General features: G+C 46.5%; 2 protein-coding genes across 2 annotated transcripts in view; both read left to right on the top strand.

The window, feature by feature from the left end:
* Positions 1 to 107: 107 nt before the first annotated feature.
* On the top strand, positions 108 to 7,465 carry LOC119391655 (glutathione S-transferase 1-like). The gene is made up of 5 exons (XM_049415359.1): positions 108 to 124; positions 553 to 709; positions 1,243 to 1,301; positions 3,972 to 4,182; positions 7,454 to 7,465. The coding sequence occupies exons 1-5, from the start codon at positions 108 to 110 to the stop codon at positions 7,463 to 7,465; spliced, it is 456 nt and encodes a 151-aa protein (XP_049271316.1).
* Positions 7,466 to 14,247: 6,782 nt separating this feature from the next.
* The window catches only part of LOC119391654 (uncharacterized), a 65,354-nt gene continuing 64,274 nt past the window's right edge, over positions 14,248 to 15,327 (top strand). Inside the window, exon 1 of the mRNA XM_049415358.1 lies at positions 14,248 to 14,463. Coding sequence (XP_049271315.1) covers positions 14,323 to 14,463 — 141 coding nt within the window. The 5' untranslated portion in view covers positions 14,248 to 14,322. The remainder of the gene's footprint in view (positions 14,464 to 15,327) is intronic.

Raw genomic sequence — 15,327 nt, 5'->3', positions numbered from 1 at the left:
CGTTTATTAGTTATCGGTTATTGCTTTGTCTGCCTATCTTTGTTAGGCATACATTGTTCTGTACGCATTTTCGAATGTCTGCCTCTATCGGTTGCTCTTGTGCAACAATGGAGCAGGCATGCGAGTACGTTAGTGCCCCGATAAAGACCCGCTCGAAGGTTATCGGTTCGTTGACCGACACGACTGTGAGAACGCGCAAAGATGTCCCTTGGACATATAGCTTCGAACGAAGTGTCCCTTGCGCAACGCCTCGCTATCGCGCCTGAAATACGCATCGCTGCATGAGTTCTCTACGCCCACCGTCGTCATTATATAATTCCCCGTAAGGGTCCGAAAATCGAAGGTAGCCCTTCGGGGATACGTTTTTTCCACTCACTATATATCCTGCTCAAGGCGATATAAAACTGCCTACGTGTTGTCGTTACGTTCAAGGCCTTTCGGCAACGACCCCCAAAGCAACGCCGCGCAGAGTGAGCGCCGTGCTGTTTGTTCAGTTGTCCACTGTGAACGGCGAGCTCACGACTGGTCGCCTACAGGAGCAACCTACTGAAGACGATGCGCCGCCGCCGTGCCTGTCACTCTGTACAACTTACCAGGCAGCCCACCCTGTGGCTTTGTGCGCTGCATCGCCAAGCACATAGGTGTCGAACTCAATGTCAGGAACGTAGACTTGGCACACAAGGAACACCTCGGCGAGGATTACCTTAAGGTAAGTGAGGTGAAGAAGGAACCTTGCTTCTTTTTGCTTGTTGGAGCTTATTTATTTATCAATATGAGTCATTATTGACATCTCACGCACTAAGTTTTTATTGTCATCATCGTCGTGAGCGGATAATATTTACACTGCAGTACGATGACCTTTATGAATGATCTTCGATTTTTCATATCCTGCACATGCTGATTCAGAACATGGTTCGAACGCTGTCGTAGAATGGAAACTCTATACGAACTTGTGCAATACATTTGAACAATAATCTTACATGATGCGTCTTCACAAACATTGAAATAGTAAGCTTAATTGTTTATCTACGCTCCATATTGAAAGAACTATGGTAGAGCCAATTTATTTGTACCTTCCACTGAAGAAGCATACACGTTGAGAAATAAACATCTAAAATAATTGAAATATTCTTTAATTAGAAAAGTGAATATAACTGAAACGTAAGCCATTTTAAGTTCTTAATAACAGAGAACTATCCGTAATTATTTTATGTAGCACCTGTTTTAATATTCACTTCACAGATAAACCCTCTACACAAGGTCCCCACCATTGACGACTATGGATTCATCGTTTGCGAAAGGTAAAGTACTGAACTTTCTTTTAATAGCATTCATACGTGTCATGTTTAACAACAAAGGTGTTTTGTGTGCTAACATAAGATTGTATGAGATATCACAGCGCTGCTATGATATGATTGTATCATATCATAGCAGTGGAGGAGTCCTCCACTGCTTGACTGTAACCTGTTGCAGGTAATACGCTTACTGCCTTTCCTCTATTGCGATGCTCCGCATTACTCAAGCAATCATTCCTATTTATGAACACCCACCAATTTGGAGGCGTTCGAAACCATTTTATAGCTGCTCAAAAATTGGCAAACATTATTAGACAACGAGAGTTATGAGTTGTGTGTTACTACGAATGCAGACCGAAAGGAAATTATTTAAATAATTTGGCATCCTAACAGTGGCCCCCAAAAGGAAGAATAATTACTGCGGAAAGTAAATGAAAGCGTCCCACATGTCCTTCAATCGTTTGCAGATAAGCTCAATATATTAGGGAGTCGGGATTATATACGCGTCATTCACTGTTCTCTCCCTTCCTCCTCCCAAGAAAAAACTCACAGGGTTGCTTAATTATTCGCCTAAGACGACGCGAACGCAAAAGCCATCCGGTGTTGCTATTTTACACGCCACCTTACACTATGCGAACGCTCTTTCTAAAATTTCCTTTTTGTCATGCAAATGCCTTGGTGACAAAATGAAGGCGGAGCTCGCGCGGTCACGTGATATTTTCTGAATCTCACAACGCTTCCTCGAAACACAGAGATCTAAGGATTTTGCCTTCATAAAGAAAAGCCTTACCCCATTCGGGTAATGTTCTCGTCGTGGTGCTTGTTAATTTTAGTGTCATTGCACTCAGAAACAAGTGCCACAAGCAACCCTTTCATGCCTGGACGAGCTTCACGCTGTAGTCGGAGACGTAGGCAGCAATGACTTGAGGAGACCATGGTATACAGACATGCACATAACCGGAAAAGTGAGAAACAGCTGGACATGCGGGACTCTACCGCGCTGTTTTGTGCGAGGCACCGTGTGGTAAAAACACTTTAAAAATCACATTGCTCGAGGGGAACGAACAAGCTTAGTCGGCCCCCGCATGGCTGTGCCACAGTTCAAAAGACTTTACATAAGAAATTTCGGGCAGTTTGCACTAAGTCGCGCAAAGCTTGGCACAGCAAAGTATAGGCTTGTCGCCGCTCGTACTATAACGTCGACCGACACGTCGAGCTTCGAGATGCGCCGCTTCCTCCTCGGGAGTACGTAGACAGGCTATGCATTACAGAGCGGAGATTGCGCGCGATGTCCCCGTCGGTGGGCGTGGCTTAGCTACTGCGCATGCGCGGCTTGGCTAGGTGGTGCAGTATCTGGTCGCTACACGACGCCATGCTTGCTTTCACTTTCTTTCTATCTTTTTGTCTGTCGCCACTTTTTTCTAGCTCTTTCGTTGATGTTCTCTCTGTCTCACTTTCTTTTTTTCTGTATTTCATGTCTCCCTCTTTCTCTCTTCCTACGCGACCGGCGGGGACGCCAGCGAGCCCGAACACGCGGTTTGGCGCGAAGCGCTGAAGCAAAAGAAACGTCCGCACTCAATGAGTACTCTCCACACACTCTTTTATTTACACGTCGCCTGGGTAAAACAGGAATGCCAGAGCGGCGCCCCATGGCATTCGTACAGTGCAATACAGAACCGAAACCGAAACACAACAATGAGCTCGTGCAAAGGGCACGGAGGAAGGCAAGTTTCAGCGCAGTCGCATTTTCAGCGCAGCTTAAGAAACTAGGGTCTTCAGAATTACATATGTATGCATTTTCTATTAAAGGAACACACCACCTAATACCTACCTAGTGATGTTGCGCCTCAGATATGCGTAATGTTTGCTTTTTGATCGACAATGTACACAAGTATGAACCTAGTCAGCCGTTCAAGATGGTTGGCCCTTGGGCAAGTGGTTCAACTTTGGCCGAGTGGCTGAATCGAGTGACGTGCCGACAAACAGAAGACAGACTAAAATTTATCCGTTTAAGTATCCCAAGAAAGACTATCGTCTTTAAAAATGTGCGAGCTCAGTTTAAATGGTAACGCCCCACAGGCTTAATGTACCAGACGAAGATTCGGGACCTGCCTGCACCAATTAATATAGGCCGCATTATTGAGCACTGAATTCATAATTTCATGTCTTGTAACAACCTATGCATTCGCAATGTGACTTTGGATCCATCCCTGCACCAGATGTAACGGGTCTTGAATGCGGTGTTTTTAATGTTTTCTCCTAAATATACTAGTAATTTGTTGCCCCAGAATCCAGTGCGATATTTTCAACTGGTGTGTTTTAAAAGCGATGCTTCAGGCTAAGGAAGACCTACATCATAGGACTCTGAGTTCTTCCTGAGTCATAAGGAATATTGACTCTGGAATAACTATGCGAAAGACAACAAGCCTGATTTGACATCTTTAGTAGTCTTTCTCAATCTGAGCTACATGAAAGCAGGGTGGCGGGTCAGCACTTTAGGTTTAGTTGGCATTCTATATATCGTTTTGATAAAGAAAAACGCGAATACAAAAGGGGACGCCATAAAAGAGGGGTCTGTTGCTCGACCTTATAGCTGCTCAGGTCACATACCAACAATGAAGTAGTTATGCCGTTAAGGTAGCAATAGTTTTATGCAAGCTTCTTTTACCAATGTAGACGACCGAGGATATATTACCGTGGCTTTTCATTTGTGCAGCGCGCTCGCTTCATTTTCAAGAAAAGGTCCAGTGCTGAAGAAGAGACCGCTTTCGAAGAAAATGTCGTCAAAGGCCTCCAGCAGTTAAAGAGAGATGGCCAGTATGCTATCGGCGACAAGCTCACCGTTGCCGATCTATCCATCGTCTCCCATCTCACACTAGCTCTTGAGGTAAGAATGCTTGCACCCAACGCCCGAGCAGCGTTTTTTCTACTTCGTGGCTTAGTGAAGGGTGGTTTGCAAAGTTCATTTTACTATCATAACTGTAATACAGACAGTCCATGACGACCGAGCGTCAACTCTACATGCTTCCGAAAGAACTGATCTGTTATCGATTGCTCAATAACTCGTTTGTTAGATTGTTGCAGCTGCACTATACTTAGTTTCTGGAGCATTTTTCATTTTAGAATTGTATATGTCGGTGTCCTCGCTATATTTTATGATCAAATAAGTGCAGTCTAGCTTCTGTCTTTCGCTATAAAAATGCTCTCTTCTCCCACGGGTGCTTAACATTCATACGTCATATATGTTTACGGCATGTTTCATAAAATATGCTGAAAATCCTGGAAAATAACTAATGCTATATTTTCTGGTGACCATCAAAATTACTTTTTCGGCAGCAGAAGGCATATTAGGGTGACTAGAAATACGAATTACGGCGGTAATCGCTGAAGAAATGAAATTAAGTTTTTCATTTGGAGAAGGCAGGCGGTCGAGTTAAATGGGGAAAGGAAGCCGTCTTATGAACAGCCCATTACCGCTTTGAGTCGTCCAAAAAGCGGCCGCTGGTAATTTTTGCGGAATGATGACTCCAGGTAATTTCTCCAGTGAGTCCGAAATGCCAAAGAGCGCTACTGCCAAACTCTTTCGAGAAGTCCAGAATGAGCATTCCTTCACAAAGCTGACCCCATTGTTGCGCCGCCAATTGAGTCGCGCATCGTTGCATTTGTTTGTCTAGCTTCGCTATCCTTAGGCGGATTTTCCTGTTGTGGCGCTGGTGTTTCCATCGTCGAAATAGCGATTGTTTCCTACATATGAAGAGGCTTAGACCCCCCCTCCCTCCTTACACCGGGGAGCTACTTGCCACCACCAAATACTTTCGCGCCAGTTACAGACGCGTGCGTTCCCTACCCCCTCTTTCAGAGCGAAAGCTGTTATGAGATCAGAACAAGGGTCGTTTTTGGCGCCCTAGTTGTCCGCCGCCGCCGCCGCCGGTGTCCGTAACCACTATCGCTCGAAATAAGGAAAAAAAACAAATAAGAAAAACATTCCAGGATGGAATGAGGTTCGAACCTGGGTCCTCAGCGTGGGAGCCCAGTGTTCTACCTCAGAGCCATGCCGGTGCTTGCAAACTGCTTTGCAAAAAGACCCTATACAGGCTTCATGTCGAGAAGGAACCACATTAACATATGTAATGTAGCATGGCAGAAGAGTGAAATAACAACCAAGCATCACACAACGCGAATTCTGTAACCAGGCGCGACACAATGCGAATGGCGCAACGAGTGGTTTGTTGAATGCTTCCGAACCATTACAAAGGGCTCTTCCATAATTCTTCATCGTCATCAGCCACAGCATCAACAAAGTGCACATAATGCTTACAGGTGTTTAGCAGGTACCACGGTTCTGAGCAGAATGACGAAAAATTGCATAGTGGCTGCTTCCCTACTTCACAAAAATATGATGATTTATAGCGTAGTGGGTTACTCGCAAGTGCACTTCTACTGGTATCCAAGGAAGCCCATAAGGCTCCCATGATCCATTTCCTCGGAGTCTCAATAAGGTAACTCCCTCTCTCCATCTCGTTCTCACGTTAGCGTATGTTATAAAACGTGGTGGGAGAGTGAAATACCGACCGGGCGTCACACGATGCGAATTACGTAACTAGTGGGTCCTTTAAAGCTTCCGGCCCATTACAAAGGCTCAGTCATAATTCATTGTCATCAGCCGTCGCATCAAGAAACTGCACATTTGGTACCTCGCTTCTCCACAGAATGAGGAGTAATGTCGTGGTGGGTGCTTCCCAACTTCACAAAAATTACTTGTGGCGTAGTGGGTACGGTTGCGAGTGTGCTTGTATTAGTAGCCACAGGAGAGTTTATAACGGGGTCGAGAAATGGCGCTCTTCGAGCTATCGCTGTGACTGTGCTGCGCTTTTCGCGCAGGCCTGGCACTTTTTCCAACATCTTATACACCCTGCGATATATCCCTGCCCTTTATGCCTTTTCTGTCAACAAAGAGCCAATCTCGATCATATCATGTGGGGTTGAACTCGGAACCCACGACGCGACTAACTAAACATCAACAGTAAGGACTGGGAGGCTGCCATGCGCAGCTCGGCGCCCGATGTCCAGGATCAGATCCCGGATTGCGCCAAGAGGACAGCGGAGACCTACGCCGGGTAGGCTCCTCTGCTCCCTCCACCATGGACCCCATCCCTCTTGGGAATAAATGAGGTCTTTCTCCTCCTCCTCCTAAATGAGCGAGCGTTGTTATAAAAACAATCGGTATACTTCGGATCGTGGGTGTGCTGACTGAATTTGCCACTGCAGCATGGATAAAAAGGTTAACAAATGCAGACGGACTAACTCCTCTGCAATCGTTGTCACAAACAGTGACGTGATTCTGGTCATGTGCTAGGGTTTGGCAGTTGCGCCCATCGGTGCTTTTGCTTCGTTCCCGGCTGTGAAATTTGTCAAAATTCGAACATCACTCCGAGAAAATTACTAAATGTGTCTTTTTGGAAACTTCAAAGCGGCATTGCGCTCGTCACGGTACTCGGCTACCTGTCGTCTGTAATTAGCGTGCTACAATGAAAGCTCGGCGCACACGAATTTGGGTGATACGAAATTTTCTTTGGTCTCATCAAAGCCCATTGCCCTGCGATGTAATGGAGTACGGTTGTTTCGTACATATTTTCACCCCGCGACGTTTGATAGGAAAGCAGCTACCGCTGTCAGCAGCCGCTGTCAGCAGCTACCGCTGCAGGAGGTGCTGTCCGCGCTGTCGCGAAAGACGCGCCAAGCACGTGCGGGCACGGAAACGCAAGCGTGGGCATGCGCACCGCGCCGCCAATTGGTCGGAATCACAGTGTAAGAAAAATACTTTTTTTTACACAGTGATCAGAATAAACCTTCAGTGACGCGTCGTACCCTCCGAGATTGTGTGCGATAACCTTTGAGGCCCTAATATCCATCCGTGCGGCTTCGCGTTTCGATTAGAAGCCATCTGCTCCATCCAAGCGATGTCCTCATGCGTCAGATACCCTAAGAAACTACCCAAACTGCCGAATCATTCAGACAAACGAATATTCCTGATAAAGCTTATCTTTTGCAACGTTCACCATGTTTACTTCTGCAGACCAGTACATTTTGATAGCCACAGTTCATGCATCTCACTCTGCTTCCTGTAAGAGCATGTATTCGGCTACACGCTCTTGCAGATTGTCATTTAGGAGAATACTCGAACGCGTGCAAAACTATGGGGAACCAAGGCTCAAGTATGGGCGCGACGCTCGCGCGGCTGAGCTATGCGTTACTGGAGGCAGACGCTGCCCGCAAAGGCGGTTTTTCGCCGGATTTGCGTGCGGTGGCGGCAAAGACACGTGCGCGCATGCGCTCCTCAATCGGTCCAGTGCACTGCTAGTTAGCAATAGTTATAGTATGACGCACCACAGATGCAATCTGAGAGCTCTGCAAGCGCGCGGAAGCGGGGGGGGGGGGGCAGTGTTGTGGGCGTGGATGACCCCAGTTGCTAAAAGTGCGGCGCCGCTCGACGTTGTTTTGGAAGCCTATGTCATTAAAAACAGAATGATCTTTCTGCCTCATTCGCTCTGAAACAACTCAACCCTTAAGAATATTTCATAATGCGTAATGAAGAACGTACATAAGTTGACATAACATGGGGAGTGCTTTGCGACGATAGTAGATCTTCCGACGAATTCCTGAGCACTTTGTTACTGCACAAACTTAGCATCTTTCCACTCCCCTTCCCTTTCACCCGGCGTAGGGTAGCCAACCGGACTGCTGTCTGGTTAACCTGCCTGCCTTCTCAATTTTGTGTTCCTTCCTAGCATTGATGCAAATACCTTTGCGCGTGGGGAATGAGGTGTACTCGTAGTTCTGCCCGATGGGCAACTCTGAACGCCGTTGTAATCTCAGTGAAGCGGTAATGTAATAATGAACCACAGTTATTTAATAGCAGGTAACATACAGAGGCTTTGCCGCAAGTTTTCGCATTCGTGTCTCATTATTGTCGGGGTGAAAAACAGCACACTTTCGAGCTCACACTGAACAATAAGACTTAGTTTACCTCTCAGCCACTATAATGTACCAACCTTAGTAGCGGCTGGTGGCTCCCTAATAGAGAGTGGTCTTTCGGTGTGACATTTTACTGGCTTGAGACATATCTCATTAGAGCAAAAAAAGGTCACAGTTTCGCCGCAAGGGCGAAGCAATGAATGCGATAGCAAGAAATTAATGCTACACGAAGTGAGGCTCCCCAATGGATACTCTCAGTTTAAACAGCACTCCTGTTGTGAAGGCGGCCGAAGCAGCGAAGGAAACTAGCGTGCTTCAAGTTTGGAGCTGTGACACTTGATAGTTCGCGCTGATCTTCTGCTCGTTCGTTTAGCGGCGTCCCTTGAGCTCGAGTGACTTTCGTACGCTCCGTAACATGAGTGCGGACATTACGGTGAAAGCTCGAAACATCCCTCTTCCCCTCACCACGAGAACACCGCGCGAGCAGACAGCGGAAGGGCAAGGTTCTCCCGGCGCAAATATAAGAAGCGAGCGAGCTCGCCGACTAGGGTGCCTTGATGCCCGCGCGCTCCGCTGAGGGTGAGGACAGGCGCGTCGTCTGCTACGACGGCCGCCATTGCGAATCCCGCCGCAGCTCGGCAGCATGCGAAACGCGCTACACAAAGCGCTTGCGGTGCGCGAATACGTCCGGAACTAAGTGCACGCTAGTGAGCTTTCTCTTTTCGTTTTTGAAGCTTCGGCAGCTTTTATTGCTGTTGTTGCCTAAATGTTTATCAAGGAAGCATGTAATGCTTGTAAGTTGACGGTCTGTGCATGTGTTATATGCGCTAGAGGTAGACGTAGGACTCTGTTATGTTGAAAACGAATCCTCTTCCTTACGACGGAAACGACAAAGTCTAAAGCCTTACTTAATGTTTCTCGTAAGCTCTGCATTCCAAATAACAAATAATTGTTTAAAGTATTTGTATACATGTCAGCAGCAGCAGTATATGTATCTGAACACACACAATTTAGTGTTGCGAAGCTACTAAGCGCGATTAGGGTGGCTCATTTTGGTAAGTTTGCAAACAATTTACTCGTTTATTACACATGGCATCATACATATTGTACACAGAATAAACGGCCGAGGGGCAAGTATGGTGCGAATATCCTGCTAAAATGAAATGAAAGCTTCTTTATCATTTATTATTGCTGACATTTCTTGCTCGCAATCTGTAGCGCTACTGTATCGGCACTCGAGTTGCACCTTGAGTCCTTATCAAAACGATGAATACGTTCTTGAGTAGTATGCCGTAAAACTTTGCGTGCGCGCAGATCAGTACGTTTTCTTCTTTTTGTATCTGCAGTTTCTTTTTCTGTATCTGCAGGTTTTCTCGCATGCCCAATTGCATGCACCTATTACTGAGCGTTTCCAATACTGTTTAAACTTTGTGCGGCAGATGCACGGCGTCATTTATTTGTCTCTTTTATTAATATTGTTATCTGGGGTTTTACTTGCCAGGACCATGATATGATTATGAGGCACGCCGTAGTGGAGTGCTCTATGAATTTTGACCATCTGGTGTTCTTTAACCTGCACTGACATCGCACAGTGCACGGGCCTCTAGCATTTCGCCTCCACCTAAATGCGACCGCCGCGGCCGGAATCGAACCCGTGACTGTCGGGTCAGCAGCCGAGCTCCGTCACCACTATACCAACGTGGCGGACGTATTTTTAAAACGAAAGCCTTATATACCTCATCAAACGCGAAATTTGACCGCCGGCGTCCCGCGTCTACGGCGTCAGCGTACCACGACGTCGGGACGAGGGATGCAAAAAATCATCGTTATGTGATGACGTCACCATATGACGTCATCATGACTTCACAAATTTTGGCGTGACGTCATATGATGCCGTTATCACATGACATCGTAGCTTGGTCAAAAGTGGGCAGATCACGGAGGCAGTGCAAAAACCAGGTGATGTGCCTCCGATCTTGGAGGCAATGCAAAACCGCGCTAGGTGCGCAAAAACTGAGAAGAAGATGGCTTTCACTTTCGAGCCGTCTTAAGCGAACGCATAAGGGACCATGTGAGTTTTTATTTCATTAACTGGTTTTCCATGACGTACTCATTGTACAACTTGACTTGTTCTTGTATTTTTTTACTGACATAGCGTGTCTACTGTACACAATGCTTCCCCGTCTTCTTGTTGTTTTCATGCCTCTTCTTTGTATAGACGCTTCGCGAGAACTGTTTGTATGCGCATTCCTGTATGAGCCTTCAGGGCTTAGATTACTAATAAATAAATAATGTTTGCTCAGAGAAATAAAATACTGAATGTGTGTGTGTTGGTGGGGGGGGGGGGGCGTGTACAGTGTACAGGCCATTTATTTGTTCGCATTAATGCTGCGCTGACAGAAGCAACTACACAAATAAAACGCAAATTACACGATAAAACAAACTGCCCCTAGTCGCTTCACAGTGATCGTAAATGATTAAAAAAAGCAGGAACTGTGTAATTATTTAAGACAGGACGAAAATGTAACCTTGAAACACAGAAACAGGGAAGGATAAAAAACATATAGCTGCACACATACATACATGGGCATCAGACCAGCATAGAAGGCGTACTTGAAACACGGAAAGGAATAAAAAAAACAAGAACCCGCCGTGGTTTTTACTATGGTGCTTGACTGGTGACCCGAAGGTTGCGGGATCGAATCCCGGCCGCAGCGGCCCCATTTCGATGGAGGTGAAATGACAGGCCCGCGTACTTAAATTTAGGTGTACGTTAAAGAACAACAGATGGTCAAAATTTCGGGAGCCTTCCACCATATACGGTGCCTCTCATAATCATATCGGGTTTTTTGTGACGTTAGTTCTCAGAAATAAATAATATTAAGAAAAAAGAAGGATCCGATCTGTAGACAACACGCATAATATATTCCATGATACATTTCAAATCACGAAAATAGCGAAAGCAAAAATCAAAGGCACATACAGGACCAACCAAGTGCAGTAAAGAATGTTTGCGAAAAAAAAAATGCAGGATTCATGCACACGTGAACAAAAGCATTTTAAGCATGTAGCTGATATCAGTGTGTCCATTTATTACGCAAGGTTAACAGCGGCAGAAGTTATCCTTGCATGTGCATTCGAAATACCGGTCGGAAACTTACGCTGCAAGTGCATAATGTGTTCTTCGGATGCCGCTTGTCACGTTTATTTTTACTGTCCAAAGAAACCTCGTATCTTCTAAAACGATACAGCTCCCAGCGTTCCTAGAATGATTGGTCCACTGCGGCACGCAACACCCGGCCATGGTGACGGTAAGCCACCCTAGTGACGGTAGCGAGCGCATAAAACTGGAGGGAAACGACCGCCGACCTAACAACAGCACACGCGCCACGCACGAGTAACCGGGCGGGGGGTTCAAAATGGCGGCCACGCTGCCGCGAAGGCCGAGGAGGCGGCACCTGCCCTTTCAAAAGCTGACACCACTCTAAGCGGGGGCGCGCGCATCGAGGCACTCTATCGCCGACGCGCTTCTGGCGCCATCTCGCTGGTAATGAAGAAACGCTTATGAGCGCCTGCCGTCTCTGAGTACTGCCATCGGTAAAGAGTGTGCATATAAAGCTCGCCGTTAGCAACCTGAACGATCTGCGCTTTCTGGCGTAGTGATTAGCGCCACGCGCTGCGGAACGATAGGTCGCTGGTTCGACTCCGCGCTTCGGAACCATTTTTCTGAATTTTTTCTTTGGGACTTCGATATATATATATACATACTTATACATATACGGTGCATGACGGCGGCGACGGCGACCGCAAAATGCAGCCGAAACTGTCCATATAATTGCTATCGCAATAAAAATGAAAAAATGCGAGGACGAGGCAAAGAAACAGGCAGGACGCAGCAGGAAGTGCGACTATAAAATAAGAAGGCAAGAGCAGACTACCAGCTGGAGGTTTACTGTTAAATGATCATATATACACATGCGGATAATCAAAAGCGAACAATGAAAACTACGAAAAAATTGCATGTTAACGGCAAAAATAGGCACATGATTGAAAACGAATTCACGAGGTGAATGTCATTGTTGCTGGCTAGCACATCGCCGCACAGTGAGGCACGGCCGCGGACCAACGATATCCGTAATTTAATATTGAAGGCTGCCCGCGTATCACGTATATTATTACCTATGCAGAAAGTGGGTTCGCCCTTGTTCATAGAGTGCGCAGTGTATTACCAAGAGATCCGCAGATGCGTCCGAAGTCTGCGAGTTGGGGCAGCTTCATACCGAGGATCACCCGTTTTAACTGAAGCGGTACAGACACTTCCATTAGTGAAAGTAACGTCGTGTAAATGGTGAAGTTTAGGCTTCTTAGTTCGTAACCTTCAGATGCTTAGAGAACAACCCCCAAAAGATGGACGGGACGGCACACGAACCGCCAGCTACTGAGCAAGAATAATTTTCAGCAGGCACTGTTTCGTGCTCACGTCTTATAAGCTCGCACTGTATGTGTCGTCTTGTCCTTCTTCTTTGGCGCCATTCCCACTGGACTACACAACCCGACAAGCGTCCTGGAATCGAGTACGGTTTTGAGAAATCGAAGGTTACGTTGCCTTCTCTCATTCGTCCCTTTGAGTCGCCAGACTATTAACCAATTTAAACCAGCAGCTTAAAAAAATTGCGCGAACGCCATCTGCGACCTAATAAATCATGAGTGGGACAACCACCTAACCCCAACCTCAGCTCTTACATCATTTTGAACAAGTTCTCTTCAACGCGTCACATTCAGTACGCGGGGGTTCCCTGAAAACGTAGCGCTTTATTTTGCGGTATATTATGACCTGATCGAAACAAATGTATTAGCACACGGTTATATACCCTAACGGCACTGAGACTGCAGCCACAAAGCCTAAAAGCCACAAAGCGACTGTGATGTTCTTCGCGTAAATGCCATATCCAGCATTTAGAGTTGGGCATCCCTTGCAATCGCGCCGCCGAGAACAAGTTCCATTAGTAAATCGCCGACGACTGAGTTTTCTTATTTCGGTGTGCGTGTGTGTTCGCGACAATAGTCCGCTGACTGCAGAAGTAACCCCGATTAAAACGGGTTAAATGTGGCACTTGAAAGCAAACTTCTGATGGTAGACTGAACCGTCCGTTATAACATCAAATATTCGTTCTTATATTCTAACATCTCAAGCCCTAACAGTGCTTGACATGTTACATGATGTTTTCGGATGCGTATATTTGGTGATTCGCTTGTGCATGTGTCCCTATGGCACGAAAATGTGCTCCGACAGCTCCTTTTTAAACAGTCTAAATAGAGGCATGTAAATGTATTGGTGCACATATTACGTTTATCTACTTGGATGTGTTAAAGTAAAGCTTATACAGTTCATGTCTTTTTCACAAAAGTTAGCTGCCATGTGCTTGGCTACATTTTTACTCGTTTTCTTACAATGGCCGCAAACGAGTTATCAACTTCTCGGAAACTGCGATTTCTCCGCTGTATTGTTCCTTCGAAAGGCCCGCCCCCCATATCCGAAGCATTTCAGAGCTACCCTGGAGACTCGGGAAAAGTAGGGGCCCTATCGGCGCTTTATCTGTCTCGTAGCTGCTCAAGACATTCACTACGGTCTTTCAGTGCTTGGATATCAGGGACCCTTGAGTCTGTATCGGTTCTGAAACCCAAAGCTAACGTGCATCGCTTACACTATGGCGATTTGGGTCGCTCCAAACGACCTTTGCTCAACTCTTGGCGTTGATGGCTCGCATCAGTGATTTAGTATCAGTCTTCTTATCGCCCGCCTGCCATCCTCGCGGTTTTTTCTAGCTTTTCGCCACTGTCTGCAAACCGAAGTCCACACCCGGTCGACAAGCGACTCTCGCTCTCTACGGAGGCTAGAGAAAGGGAGCTGCTTACGTGACGCCGTGTTGAAGGCCTTGGAGTAACGCCCCCCGCAGCAGCGCCGTGCGTGAGTGCAGCTGTGCGATATAAAGCGCGCGTACAGACAGGTCGCGCAAGAGCAACCCATCGAAGACGATCCGCAGCCACCATTATGCCCGTCACTCTCTACAACTTGCCAGGCAGCCCGCCCTGCGGCTTCGTGCGCACTGTCGGCAAGCACATTGGTGTCGATCTCAATCTCAAGAACTTGGACATGGCAAACAAGGAGCACCTCAGTGAGGAATACCTCAAGGTAAGTGAGGAAATCAACACCTGAATTCAAAAACACCTGAAATCTTTTCTGCTTTCTATTGTAGTTTTTCTTTTATCCTTCAACCTATCAATGGTATTAAGGTACTTGTAGTTTTAGCTAAATTGTAGAGCTACTGCGGTCGATGTGGGATTGCCAAATTTTGTTCTGCATGTCCGCCGATTAAGATCATTACGCGACTTGTCCAGTCGCACGTTTGTTTTTCGCGTATCCGATATGCTTGCTGTTACATCTAAATTATGCCTACGCCCACTGGAGGGCAAGGGCTTCTCCCATCGTTCTCCGATTAACCCAGTCCTGGGCTTGCTGTGGCCACGTGATTCCCTCAGACTTCTTAATCTCATCTGCCCACTCGGCTTCTGCCTCCCACTTGCGCGGCTGCCTTCTCTTCGAAGCCAATCTGTCTCACTTCATGATCAGCAGTTATCTTGCATTCTTGCTGCATTTATGTCCTAGCCTTTTTGATTTCGACTTTGACATATTATATTTACCTAAAATCCCTCGTTCTCACAGCGTCCATGCTCCCAACATAGTGTTGATGTCTATAAATTTTGATATTGCCAATACCTTATAGTGCTTATGCCAGTTTATTGTCACGGAACGTATGGTCATTAACTGTACTTCTTCGTCTTATGTATTGTGCCTATTCCTCCTTTCAGCATAGGCACGTGTTTTCCAATGAGGCGTTTCATAGCACGTTTGCTGTGGTATACTCGGCCTTCTGTTTGATCGTATAAAGCGTGACAGAAACCAACGAAGAAGCAATGCCAGAAATGACGAGGGGTTAAAATTGCAGAGCTTTTTGTTCCTAAGCTTTCTTTCCCGCTGGCTTTACGCCTCCGCTAA

The sequence above is a fragment of the Rhipicephalus sanguineus genome, chromosome 4 (assembly GCF_013339695.2).
Source record: "Rhipicephalus sanguineus isolate Rsan-2018 chromosome 4, BIME_Rsan_1.4, whole genome shotgun sequence".
NCBI classification, from domain to species: domain Eukaryota; kingdom Metazoa; phylum Arthropoda; class Arachnida; order Ixodida; family Ixodidae; genus Rhipicephalus; species Rhipicephalus sanguineus.
This window is presented reverse-complemented; position numbering and strand designations above follow the sequence as displayed.

Bases quoted from the DNA above. Each gene is read 5' to 3' on its own strand.
- LOC119391655 (XM_049415359.1), top strand. The intron at 710-1,242 runs GTAAGTGAGGTG...TTCACTTCACAG, and splicing joins TCGGCGAGGATTACCTTAAG to ATAAACCCTCTACACAAGGT. The intron at 1,302-3,971 runs GTAAAGTACTGA...TTACCAATGTAG, and splicing joins GGATTCATCGTTTGCGAAAG to ACGACCGAGGATATATTACC.